The sequence below is a fragment of the Capra hircus genome, chromosome 2, assembly GCF_001704415.2.
Source record: "Capra hircus breed San Clemente chromosome 2, ASM170441v1, whole genome shotgun sequence".
Classification (NCBI taxonomy): domain Eukaryota; kingdom Metazoa; phylum Chordata; class Mammalia; order Artiodactyla; family Bovidae; genus Capra; species Capra hircus.
The window spans coordinates 3,980,900-3,993,876 of record NC_030809.1 but is presented as its reverse complement, the minus strand read 5'-3'; the positions used below and the strand labels follow the sequence as shown (position 1 = coordinate 3,993,876).

At 52.6% G+C, this 12,977-nt stretch overlaps 1 protein-coding gene across 1 annotated transcript; it reads left to right on the top strand.

Moving 5' to 3' along the window:
* DDOST (dolichyl-diphosphooligosaccharide--protein glycosyltransferase non-catalytic subunit) lies at nucleotides 55-12,957 on the top strand. The gene is made up of 11 exons (XM_005677030.3): nucleotides 55-393; nucleotides 596-706; nucleotides 9,028-9,114; nucleotides 9,948-10,051; nucleotides 10,145-10,239; nucleotides 10,502-10,595; nucleotides 10,778-10,926; nucleotides 11,440-11,587; nucleotides 12,116-12,236; nucleotides 12,358-12,464; nucleotides 12,545-12,957. The coding sequence occupies exons 1-11, from the start codon at nucleotides 117-119 to the stop codon at nucleotides 12,692-12,694; spliced, it is 1,443 nt and encodes a 480-aa protein (XP_005677087.3). The 5' UTR covers nucleotides 55-116; the 3' UTR covers nucleotides 12,695-12,957.

Sequence of the window (12,977 nt, the reverse complement as noted above, 5' to 3'; positions counted from 1 at the left end):
TCGTGGGGGGGCGGGACCGCGCGCCGCTTTCACCAATAGTGTGCCGAGAACCCGCCTCCCATAGGGACACTTCCGGCCGGGTTCCTCGCGCTTCTCCGTCCAAGCAGCGGCTCCGGATGCCCGGCTCCGGCGATCTCGAATCACTTCCGGGTGGTACTCCAAGACAACGAGCCTTGATTGGGCGACCGCGGAAAGGGCACTTCCGGTGCCCAGGCGCCTGGTTTCTTTGGAGCAGGAAGATGGCGCCCCGCGCGGCCCGTGTGTGGTCCGGCTGGTGGCTGCTGCTGCTGACTTTGCTTGGCCTGGCCGGCGCCAGCGGTCCCCGCACCTTGGTACTGCTTGACAACCTCAACCTCCGGGAGACGCATTCGCTTTTCTTCCGGAGCCTGAAGGGTGAGACTGGGGCCCGATGCGGTGGAAAGGTCCCTGAGCCCCGAGACGCCGACCCCTCTCCCTCCCACCCGAGCTCGCCTTCAAGGTCCGACCTGCCGCCAGGGGGCTGGTGGGGGGACGGGGGCAGGACGGTCATGGTCTCTGCAGTGGTGGTTTCTCTTTGCCTCCTATCTGCCTCAGCTCCCTCGTTCTCTTTTCCCAGATCGCGGCTTTGTACTCACATTCAAGACCGCAGATGACCCCAGCCTGTCTCTCATTAAGTACGGGGAGTTTCTCTATGACAATCTCATCATCTTCTCTCCTTCGGTAGAAGGTAAGGACTGCGGGTCGCCCCAGAACTCTGACTTAGCAGCTTTCTTCAGAATCTTGGGTATGTCCTGGGATGGAATGGGTCGCCAGCCCTGGGCGCTGCTGCTCCCAGAGAAGAGGAAAATGCTAATGCTCAGTTGGTAAAAAATCTGCCTGAAATGCAGAAGACCCCGGTTCGATTCCTCGGTCAGGAAGATCTGTTGGAGAAGGGATAGGCTACCCACTACGGTATTCTTGGGCTTCCCTTGTGGCTGAGCTGGTAAAGAATCCACCTGCAATGCGGGAGACCTGGGTTGGGAAGATCCCCTGGAGAAGGGAAAGTCTACCCACTCCAGTATTCTGGCCTGGAGAATTCCACGGACTCCATAGTCCATAGAGTCACAGAGTTGGACACGATTGAGTGACTTTTACTTCACTTCACTTCACTTCACTCTGGGCTTAGGAGAGTATATGTCCTTACCAGAAGACACAGCTGAGGACTGTGGGGTCAAGTGTTGTTGCAGACCTTAGAACTCTTGGCTCTGCTACTCTGAGAAGTGGGTGTTCTCCGTTAATGTTCCTTCACCAGCACCCCACCCCCGCTCCCCTTAGGTTTGCCTGTGTGGAAAGAGAAAATGGCTGCACCATAAGTATGATTTTCTGTAAAGGGGCGTTGGTGGTAGTTGATCCTGAGAATTCAGATGGAGTCATAGTTAGGCTGAGAATAACCTTTAGTGATTACCTAGTCCAAACCCCTATTTGAGGCTGGGTGGATATATCCAGGGCTTAGCAGAAGACTAGTTGTTGAACCAAAGGAACGTCTTCACTAGGTTTTCCAGCTGACATTCCTGTGACAGCTCACTGTTCTAGGAGGCAACTCAGTCTGCCGCTGTACGACTCTGTCAAGAAGATCATGTATTAAACTGAAATTTGTCTCCCACTTCCTGCTTTGTTTATTTGGGGCAAGGAGGAAAAGGCTTTCTGATACTCCCCAGGGCCTAAGAGAATAGGTCTAATGCTTATTTTGCTTAGAGGTGTAGCCTTTGCATAATCAGCTCCTGAGTAACTCAGTTGTTTCTTCTCCAGAGTAAATATCCCCAGTTCCTTTGGCTGTTTCCCTTTTTGTTGTGCTTTTTCAGTGAGCATCCTAGTCATTCTCTTCTTTAGTGGCTTCAGTTTATCTTTTTCTCAGAGGACCCAATTTGTCCCTGTTCGGGGGAAGTTAGGACCGCCATCTCTCTGTTCAGCTCATGACGCTTAGAAAGGCTGTCACTTCACTGGCATCGACTTTCTTCTCTGTGGTTCATGTGAGATTGGGATCTGCCAAACCCCTGATGTATTTTTTTCCCCTGGGTTCCCATTACTTGGCGAGGTGCTCCCAACTCCCCTGTAACATGTGCCTTTGGAATTGGCTTTTCGGAGGCAAGTTCAGTTGTGCATTAAAATCTTCAGGTTGGCTAGGCAGGCAACTGATGCCTTTAGCAGGTTGAGTGGTGTTTGCTGGATTGCTGCCATGTTGGAACTCTGAAAGCAGTACCGAATAGTGACAGAGCCTGCCCTGGAGGAGTCTTTCAACCTGTCTGTGAGGAAATATAAATAAGGACTTGAAATGAGTTACCAGACCACGTGTCAGAATGCCCAAGATGGAGTGGGGGGACTGTCTGAGTTGTGCCTAGAAGGGTCACTGAGAGGGAGGGAGGTGGCAGAGGCGGGCTGAGGAGGCTGGGGTAGGCTGCTGTTAGTGGGAGGAATGGCAGAGCCTAACATACTGCTTCAGAAGCCGGAGTCATTTCCGTACCCACTTCCATGATCTTTACCACTTTCCATATTGGTGATAGTAATGTTTTTCTTCAAATTGACCTGCTTTAAAACAAAAAAAAGGCAAGCCCAGTTTGAAAGAAAACTAGTAATGAACCCATTGTCACCACTGAGAATGGAAAGCCAGTAGGGCACCACCGTCTGCTTCCGGTGGAGGAAAGTATAAACAGGACGAATGCAGTGCCGTCGAGTTCTGGCTGGTTCTTGACCTGCTGCAGGCTTTGGACCTGAGGCGTCCTCTTAAAAGAGGAGATGAGCTGGTTGAGAGAAGTGTTAAGGCCAGCATTGAACTGTGACCATTCTCAATGGAGAAAGCAGGGAAAAGAAATGGAATAATGTCTCTGAGATTCAGTGTTATTTGAAGCCCTGCCTGGCATCTCTGTGGTCAACTTTTCTGTCTCTTGCAGGATGGGGACTGATCTTGAGGGAAACCGTCTCAGACACCCTAGGGAGAAGGCTAGCGTGTTCTGGAGGTCGGGGGTGTTCAGGATAAGTCGTGTCCAGAATAAGGGCTCTGAGTGCCCTTCTGTGGTACTGTGACCACTAGGCCCTCTTAGGTGTGAGGACCCCGGCCTGGCTGCCTCCTCCATGTGTCAGTGGGTTCCTTGCTCTTCTGGGATCTGGAAGCTCTGAAGGCACGTACAGTAGTGGCTACAGGAGAAGGATGCTCAGCGTGTCCTCTGTACCCGGGAAACACTGGAAATGGGCTCAGAAAGGTGAAGAGGTTGCCTGGATTTGTTGTTGTTCAGTCACTCAGTCGTGTCTGACTCTCTGTGACCCCATGGACTGCAGCACGCCAGGCCTCCCTGTCCATCGCCAACTCCCGGAGTTCACTCAGACTCAAGTCCGTCGAGTCAGTGATGCCATCTAACCATCATCCTCTGTTGTCCCCTTCTCCTCTGCCTTCAGTCTTTCCCAGCATCAGGGCCTTTTCCAGTGAGTCGGCACTTCACATCAGGTGACCAAAGTATTGGAGCTTCAGCTTCAGCATCAGTCCTTCCAATGAATATTCAAGATTGATTTAAGATCAACTGGTTTGATCTCCTTGCAGTCCAAGGGACTCTCAAGAGTTTTCTCCAACATCACAGTTCAAAAGCATCAAATCTTCAGCGCCCAGCCTTCTTTATGGTCCAACTCTCACATCTGTACATGACTAATAGAAAAACCATAGCCTTGACTAGATGGACCTTTGTTGACGAAGTGATGTCTCTACTTTTTAACATGCTGTCTAGGTTTGTCATACTTTTTCTTCTAAGGAGAAAGCATCTTTTAATTGCAGGGCTGCAGTCAACATCTGCAGTGATTTTGGAGCCTAAAAAAATAAAGTCTGTCACTGTTTCCATTGTTTCCCCATCTATTTGCCATGAAGTGATGGGATCAGACGCCATGATTAGGAGTTTTGTGAATGTTGAGTTTTAAGCCAACTTTTTCACTCTCCTCTTTCACTTTCATCAAGAGGCTCTTTAGTTCTTCTTCACTTTCTGCCATAAGGGTGGTGTCATCTGCATATCTGAGGTTATTGATATTTCTCCCAGCAGTCTTGATCCCAGCTTGTGCTTCATCCAGCCTGCCATTTCTCATGATGTACTCTGCATGGAAGTTAAATAAGCAGGGTGACAGTATACAGCCTTGATGTGGTCCTTTCCTGATTTGGAACCAGGCTGTTGTTCCATGTCCGGATCTCACTTTTGCTTCTTGACTTGCATACAGATTTCTCAGGAGGCAGGTAAGGTGGTCTGGTATTCCCATCTCTTTAAGAATTTTCCACAGTTTGTGGTGATCCACACAGTCTTAGGCTTTAGTGTAGTCAGTGAAACAGAGGTAGATGTTTTTCTGGAATCTGCTTTTTCTGTTATCCAGCAGATGTTGGCCATTTGATCTCTGGTTTGTTTGCCTTTCCTAAAACCAGCTTGAACATTTGGAAGGTCTCAGTGCACGTATTGTTGAAGCCTGGCTTGGAGAATTTTGAGCATTACTTTGCTAGTGTGTGAAATGAGTGCAATTGTGCAGTAGTTTGAGCACTCTTTGGCATTGCCTTTGGGATTGGAATGAAAACTGACCTTCTCCAGTCCTGTGGCCACTGCTGAGTTTTCCAAATTTGCTGGCATATTGAGTGCAGCACTTTCACAGCATCATCTTTTAGGATCTGAAATAACTCAGATGGAATTCTGTCACCTCCACTAGCTTTGTTGGTAGTGATGCTTTTTGAGACCCACTTGACTTTGGACTCCAGGATGTCTGGCTCTAGGTGAATGATCACACCATCGTGGTTATCTGAGTCATGAAGATCTTTTTTGTACAGTTTTTCTGTGTATTTTTGCGACCTCTTTTTAATATCTTCTGCTTCTCTTAGGTCCATACCATTTCTGTCCTTTATTGTGCCCATCTTTACCTGAAATGTTCCCGTGGTGTCTCTTATTTTTCTTGAAGAGATCTCTGTCTCCATTCTATTGTTTCCTCACGTAAGAAGGCTTTCTTATCTCTCCTTGCTATTCTTTGGAACTCTGCATTCAGATGGGTGTATCTTTCCTTTTCTCCTTGGACTTTTACGTCTCTTCTTTCACAGCCATTTGTAAGGCCTCCTCAGACAACCATTTTGCCTTTTTGCATTTCTTTTTCTTGGGGATGGTTTTGATCACCGCCTCCTGTGCAGTGTTACGAGCCTCCATCTGTAGTTCTTCAGGCACTCTGTCTATTATATCTCATCCCTTGAATCTACTTGTCACTTCCATTGTATAAGTGTAAGGGATTTGATTTAGGTCATATCTGAATGGTGTAGTGATTTTCTCTACTTTCTTCAATTTAGGTCTGAATTTTGCAATAAGTAGTTCATGATCTCAGCTCCTGGTCTCATTTTTGCTCACCGTGTAGAGCTTCTCCAACTTTGGCTGCAAAAAATATAAATTAGTCTTATTTCAGTATTGACCATCTGGTGATGTCCATGTGTAGAGTTGTCTCTTATGTTGTTGGAAGAGGGTATTTGCTATGACTACTGTGTTCTTTTGGGAAAACTCTGTCAGCCTTTGCCCTGCTTCATTTTGTCCTCCAAGACCAAACTTGCCTGTCACTCCAAGTATCTCTTGACTTCCTACCTTTGCATTTCAGTCCCCTATGATGAAAAGGATATCATTTTTTGGTTTTAGTTTTAGAAGGTCTTGTAAGTCTTCATAGAACTGTTCAGCTTCTTTGACATTAGTGGTTGGGGTATAGACTCGAATTACCATGATATTGAATGGTTTGCCTTGGAAACGAACAGAGATCATTCTGTCGTTTTTGAGTTTGCACCCTAGTACTGCATTTCAGACTCTTGTTGACTATGATGGCTACTCCACTTCTTCTAAGGGATTCTTGCCCAAAATAGTAGATATAATGGTCCTTTTTGCCTTTTCATACTGTCCACTGGGTTTTCAAGGCATGATGCCTGGAGTTAAGCCGAGGTATCTCAGTTTCATTCATATGGAAGTGAGAGTTGGACTATAAAGAAAGTTGAGGTATGAAGAATTGATGCTTTTGAACTGTGGTGTTGGAGAAGACTCTTGAGAGTCCCTTGGACTGCAAGGAGATCCAACCAGCCCATCCTAAAGGAGATCAGTCCTGAATATTCATTGGAAGGACTGATGTTGAAGCTCAAACTCCAATACTTTGGCTACTTGATGCAAAGAGCTGATTCGTTGGAAAGACCCTGATGCTGGGAAATATTGAAGAAGGGGACGACAGAGGATGAGATGGTTAGACAGCATCACTAGCTCAAGGGACGTGGATTTGAGCAAGCTCCAGGAGATAGTGGAGGACAGAGGAGCCTGGCGTGCTGCAGTCTGTGGGGTTGCAAAGAGTTGGACACAAGTTAGTGACTAAACTTCCCTGGTGGCTCAGAGGTAAAAGCGTCTGCCTGCAATGCGGGAGACCTGGGTTCAATCCCTGGGTCGGGAAGATCCCCTGGAGAAGGAAATGGCAACCCACTCCAGTATTCTTGCCCGGAGAATCCCATGGACGAAGGAGCCTGGCTGAATTTTCTACCTGTCGCTAGTGGCTCAGACGGTAAAGTGTCTGCCTACAATGCGGGAGACCCAGGTTCGATCCCTGGGTCAGGAAGTTCCCCTGGAGAAGGAAATGGCAACCCACTCCAGTATTCTTGCCTGGAGAATCCCATGGATGGAGGAGCCCAGTAGGCTACAGTCCATGGGGTCGTAAAGAGTCAGACATGACTGAGCCACTTCACTCGCTCACTTCACTAGTGACTAAACAACAATAAGTCATCAATTTCCTAGTCTGTCACTGTGCTGGAGTTTCAGCAGCAAGCTTCCTGACACTTTGGGCTGGATGATTTTGTGTTGTGGGCACCGTCTTGGTCTGTGCAGCGTTCTGAGCCCCTACCCACCAGGTACCAGCAGCCTGCTTCCCCTGGTGACGAGAAATGCCTGTGGGTATTGCCTTGAGTGGCAGAATCGCCTTGCTGGGAAGCCCTGTGCTGGACCAAGCAGCTGTGTACGTTGCCGAGGCTGGATGGGTGGCTCGGTGTGGGATAAGGGCTTGAGTGCCCCCCACCCCTGACTAAGATGTTCCGTCGATCGGTAAAGTCCTGTGCTTTCCTTTGTCCTGAAAGTCACCGCTCAGAAAGGAGGGCTGTCCTGTCCTCATGTTCACATCATTACAGACTTACGTTGTGAGCTCACTTCTAACTGCCCAGTGGATGTAGTGGACAGACTTGTGTGTCCAGTCGGGGTGAACAGCACCTCCAGCCTTCCCGCTGCTCGGGCAGCGATCGTGGCGCCGTCCTTCGTGCCTCCCTCCCTCATCAGGCTTGGCCCTCGGTGTGGGGGCGCAGGGCTGCCCTGCTTCCTCCCCCTCCTTCCCGCCTCCTGCCGACCACCCCCTCCACTGCTGGGGTACAGACGCCACTCCTCACTGCCTGGGTGACTGCAGTGGTCCTGTCCCTGCGTCCATCCTCACCCCTGCTCCTGATTCCCCTCAAGGGAGAGGAATTCTCCCCACAAGGAGATTACCTTGGTTTCCTGCTTAAAGGCCTCGGTGGCTCCCCCGTGGCCACTGGCACAGAGCCCACAGAAGCGGCAGTGCCCGGCTTCCTCCACCGCGCCTCGCCCCCTTTGCCACACTGGGCTTCTCCCTGGTGACGAGTCGCCTGCCTCAGGGGCCTTGCACCTGCCGTTCTCAGTGCCCAGGTGCCCGCGCCCCCAGATGCCTTGCTCACTCTCAGCTTCTCACACACACGTCCCCGGTGTCTCCCTGGCCAGCATACATGTACGCCAGCCCCTTGTCCTACCTTTTCTTCCCAGCGCACAGGAAGGAATTCTCATGTAATGAAAAGGTGAGTCACTGAGCACTCTAGCCACTGCTTCGTGCTGAACATCAGGGGCGCCTTTGGGGAGGGCCCTTGAGGGCTTCCCTGGAGGTTTAGATGGTAAAGAATCCGCCTGCAATGCAGGAGACCTGGGTTCCGTCCCTGGGTGGGGAACATCCCCTGGAGGAGGGCCTGGCAGCCCACTCCAGTATCCTTGCCTGGAGAATCCCCAGGACAGAGGAGCCTAGCGGGCTGCAGACCATGGGGCACAGAGCGCCTGACTCAACTTGAGCGACTCAGCACTTGAGCCTGCTGCCGCCCCCCTCAGTGCCACTTCTGGGTGCTTATGGCCGTCCCCTGACCCTCTGACCAGAAAAGGGTGTGGTCTTACAGGTGCTGAAAGTTCATGTGCCTTTTTGGTGCTCACTTTAAAACAGTATATGAAGTGGTCCTGCCGTGACTGTGCTGGACCTAAACCTGTAGGGTTACAGGGGGAAACTTCTCGTGTCGGTCAGAGGATACCCGGGTCACGTGACAGCAGCATCCTGAGGTTCAGGGGTGCCTCTTCTCAGGCGGGCTCACTGAGGTGAGCTGGATGGGCTCTGGAGAATGGCCAGGGGCCCCAGGAGCGGCTCAAGGGAAGACAGAGGTGCGGATGGAAAGGTGCAGGTGATCCGCTGCAACTTGTTTCATGGAATGGGAGTGAAAAACCGTGGCATTTCTAGATGAATAGTTCGTGTGCGACTTGAAATGTGTATGACTGACTTGACAGCTGTGATTGGCAAGTGTTTGAGTGTTTCATTTGTACTTCTAAAGGTTTACGAATTTGAGCCATTATTCTTGGATCTTCACACTGAGGAACTGGGAACATTGCCCTATTGGGACATGTATGGGAGAGGTCCCTCTTGCTTTGGGCGCCCAGAGGGTGCTGTTCTGTAATTGGTTGTGCCTGGTCTCTGGTGGGACTCAGCTGCTTAAGAACCCACGTGCCAGTGCACAATCCCTGGGTCGGGAAGATCCCCTGGAGGAGGGCATGGCAACCCACTCCAGTATTCTTGCCTGGAGAATCCCATGGACAGGGGAGCCTGGTGGGCTACAGTCCATGGGGTCACAAAGAGTCGGACATGACTGAAGCGACTTAGCACGGTCTGTGGGTCACCCTCCCCACCCAGATGGCAGAGGAGCAGTGAGAGGAACCCTGTGGGTCCTGAGTCTGGCACTTCTTTCAGATTTTGGAGGAAACATCAATGTGGAGACCATCAGTGCCTTTATCGACGGTGGAGGCAGTGTCCTGGTGGCTGCCAGCTCAGACATCGGTGAGTCTGGCCCGGGAGCTTGTGGCGTCTCCCACCGTTTCTCCAGGGAGCTGGGAGCTTTACACCTGGAAACTGCCAAGTGGGCATTCGCGGCAGGGAGGTGGGGGAGCCCCGCCAGGGCGGGCAGGCACTGCAGCGCCCTCAGTCCCTCCTGTGCCCGTGACCAGAGCCGGGGAGGTGAGGAGCAGGTCCTGTCTAAGAGCTGGGACCCCTGTGGTTTTTTTCCTTCGTTTTGCTTTTTCCTGTTGTTTCTTTTGCTTTTTTTGGCAGCTCTTACAAAAAGAAGGCAAGAGGAAAGATTAACAGATTTTTGTTTCCTATTCTGGACATTTTCAAAGATACTTAGAAGCAGGGAGAGAGGAGTAGGATCCCGAACCCCATGTAGTTAACCACCAGCTGCACCAGTGAGCACCCCCTGGCTACTCTCCTTTCCTTTTCTCCAGGGTGGGTAGGTTTTTAAAACCATGTTGGGTGGGGTCTTGGTTGGGTGTTGATGAAGATCAGAGAAACCTTGTAAGTCCAGACTCATCCAGATGAAGTTTGCCCGAGGTAATTACTTTGCTTCAAAGCAAGTTTTTGTGCAGAACCAAGCTTGCTGTGTACTTGGGGAGAGAGGGGGTCAGGTGGTGGTGGTTTAAGTTTAGATCCTGACTCCCGCAGGCAGAACACCATGCTGTTGCCCAGGGGTCGTGGGGGCTGTGCCCGGCTTGGTAGGGCCTCAGGGCCCGGGGGTGACTGGCAGAGTGAGTCATGGGGATGCTGGCAGCAGGGACGCTGCTCGGCCCGGGGCCCCGGCTTCCGGGCTCAGTCAGGAGTCTCTCGGGTCTGTGCAGGCGACCCTCTCCGAGAGCTGGGCAGTGAGTGTGGGATTGAGTTCGACGAGGAGAAAACAGCTGTCATCGACCATCACAACTATGATGTCTCAGACCTTGGCCAGGTAACCAGCTCAGCCTCGAAACCAGGAGAGGCTTGGGAGGGGCCCCCCGGCTGGGGAACCTTCTCCTGATCCGATTTCCCTCTGCTCGGGTAGCACACGCTCATCGTGGCTGACACAGAGAACCTGCTGAAGGCCCCCACCATCGTTGGGAAATCATCTCTGAATCCCATCCTCTTTCGGGGTGTGGGGTGAGTGAGCAGGAAAGGCCGGCAGAAGCCTGGGGGAAGAAGGGGTCACTTTTGTCGGGAGGCTTGCTTTCCCCCGGAGCACGTGGGTGAGATTAAATGTCACACTGAGTCAGATTCCATCATCACAGCAAGAGGAGGGCTCGGGGTTTGGCTTTTAGGAAGTGTGATGAATTCCTGTAAAGAAGTGACTCCTGGAGGACCCCCGTCCTTTGGGCTCAGTTCTTGGGGGTCAGAATTGGGCAATTCTCCTTTCCTTCTCCAGGATGGTGGCTGACCCTGACAATCCTTTGGTGCTGGACATCCTGACAGGCTCTTCCACCTCCTACTCCTTCTTCCCAGATAAACCCATCACCCAGGTGAGGGCCTTTGCAGCCTCGAGGCCTCCAGCTCTTGGGCCTGGGCAGTGCTTTTTATCCGAAAGTGTGCAGCAAGCGGGAGAGCCCCTTGGCGGAGGCAGTGGGATGAGGAATGGGTGGGCGGGGGCGAGGGTGGCAGGGGTGTCTCAGCCCTCCTGGCTGATGCCACGTGTTCCCACCAGTACCCACATGCCGTGGGGAAGAACACTCTTCTCGTCGCGGGGCTGCAGGCCCGGAACAACGCCCGCGTCATCTTCAGCGGCTCCCTTGACTTCTTCAGCGATGCCTTCTTCAACTCGGCGGTGCAGAAGGCCGCACCCGGCTCCCAGAGGTAGACGCGGGGGCCAGGGGGCGCCGAGGGGTGGGTCTGTGCGGACAGGGAGGAGGGAGCCTTTTAGCTGAAAGTGTTGGAGGCTGAGTATCTTCAGGTGCTTTTTGGAAGACTGTGTTACTTTATTGCTGCTGTTGGCAGTCTAGACTTTTCGTGGTAGTAGTGGCTTATCTGGAGAGGTTTTGGTGGCGGTGGTGGTGTCGTGTCTGACTGCGACTCTGTGGACTGCAGCACACCAGGCTTCCCTGTCCTTCACTATCTCCAGGAGTTTGTTCAAACTCCTGTCACTGATGTTTTGGCAGTTGTGCACTTACTGCGTAGCTGACACCTAGAGCAGCGTGTCACGCCTGTCATCCTTTCCTGTGTTCCCCTCAAGCAGGATCCCAGATGCGTGTGGCCTTCAGGCAGGGCCTGGCTGGGTGTGGTCTGTCTGGTGCCTGGTGACTGGTTTACCAGGCACCGCTGGAGGGGAGTCGGTCCCCGGCTGCAGCCTCTCCGTTTCTCCTTCTGCAGGTATTCCCAGACTGGCAACTACGAGCTGGCTGTGGCCCTTTCCCGCTGGGTGTTCAAGGAGGAGGGGGTCCTCCGGGTGGGGCCCGTGTCCCATCATCGGGTGGGCGAGACAGCGCCACCCAACGCCTACACCGTCACTGACCTAGTGGTAAGAGCCTGGTGCTGGAGGGGCCCTGGGTTTGGGCCAAGTTGATTCTGCTCAAAAGCACTTAACACTTCCGTGCTGGGTCTGAAGTGCCTAAACGAGGCTGAATAAGTTCATCTGCACCCTAAGAAGTCAGCTCAGGTGCAGAGAGCATGGCATATAAACTCACCCTAACAGGCGGCCTTCTGTGGAGGAGGTGTGCTTTTGCTGTGGGAATGCAGAGTGGGGCGGGGGTTTGCTGGCTTACTCCGGTGGGAGTAGCATTCACGTTGAGTGGGGTCTGGAGAATCAGTCAGGAGAGGCTCGCGCGGTGACTGTGGAAGCAGGACCGCTCAGGCGCGCCGGTGCGCTCAGGGAGGGCACTGTTCGGTGCAGGCTCCCGCGGGCAGGTCAGAGGGCCGGGCCACCTGGGTGCGTCTCCACTGTGGGGGCGGGGGGCCTGCCCGAGCCATGGGAGGGTTCAGTGCAGCTGAAGGCGAGGCTGTCCTGCCGGTCACTGGCCACCGGGCTTACCCCAGCTGCCTGTCTCAGGAGTACAGCATCGTCATTGAACAGCTCTCAGATGGCAAGTGGGTCCCCTTTGATGGCGATGACATTCAGCTAGAGTTTGTCCGCATCGATCCTTTTGTGAGGACCTTCTTGAAGAGGAAAGGTAAGCGCAGCTCTTGCGAGAGTCAGCTCTGGAAGCCCATCCCTGCCTCAGTCTGGCGCTCGGGCAGCTCACCGATGGCCCGGGAAGCCCCTCCTGGCTGTATGTCTTGGCTCTTCCCCAGGTGGCAAATACAGCGTCCAGTTCAAGTTGCCTGACGTGTACGGTGTGTTCCAGTTCAAAGTGGATTACAACCGGCTAGGCTACACGCACCTATACTCCTCCACTCAGGTGAGCCCCCTTCCCCGCCTGCCCCTCGCGCCCCGCCCCCCGCGCGGCCAGGGCCCGGCACTGCTGCCGTTCGTTGGCAGGTGTCGGTGCGGCCGCTGCAGCACACGCAGTACGAGCGCTTCATCCCCTCGGCCTACCCTTACTATGCCAGCGCCTTCTCCATGATGCTTGGGCTCTTCATCTTCAGCGTCGTCTTCCTGCACATGAAGGAGAAGGAGAAGTCCGACTGAGGGGCTGGCGCCCTGCACTCCTGGGAAGAGGCGGAGGGGTTTCATAGGATTGGTTTTCTTCCGCCTTTCTGGTGTTTTTCTTTTTTTTTTTAAGCCACGGACAATGGCACAGCTTTACCTCAGTGGGAGATGGAACATTGAGTACCAAGGGGCGGAGGGTTAGGGATAATTTGTTTTTCCACCTTGAATGCTAAGTGTATTTTTTCATATGTGACGTCAACTCTCATTTCTAAAATAAAGAGAAACACGGCCCTCACATTTCATCTGACCCCTCTTGTACTTT

Excerpts from the sequence above, each read along its gene's own strand:
- DDOST (XM_005677030.3), top strand. The coding sequence starts at position 117 with ATGCCCGGCTCCGGCGATCTCGAATCACTTCCGGGTGGTACTCCAAGA. Across the intron at positions 9,115-9,947 it reads GGCTGCCAGCTCAGACATCG|GCGACCCTCTCCGAGAGCTG; the intron begins GTGAGTCTGGCC and ends GGGTCTGTGCAG. Across the intron at positions 11,588-12,115 it reads ACACCGTCACTGACCTAGTG|GAGTACAGCATCGTCATTGA; the intron begins GTAAGAGCCTGG and ends TGCCTGTCTCAG.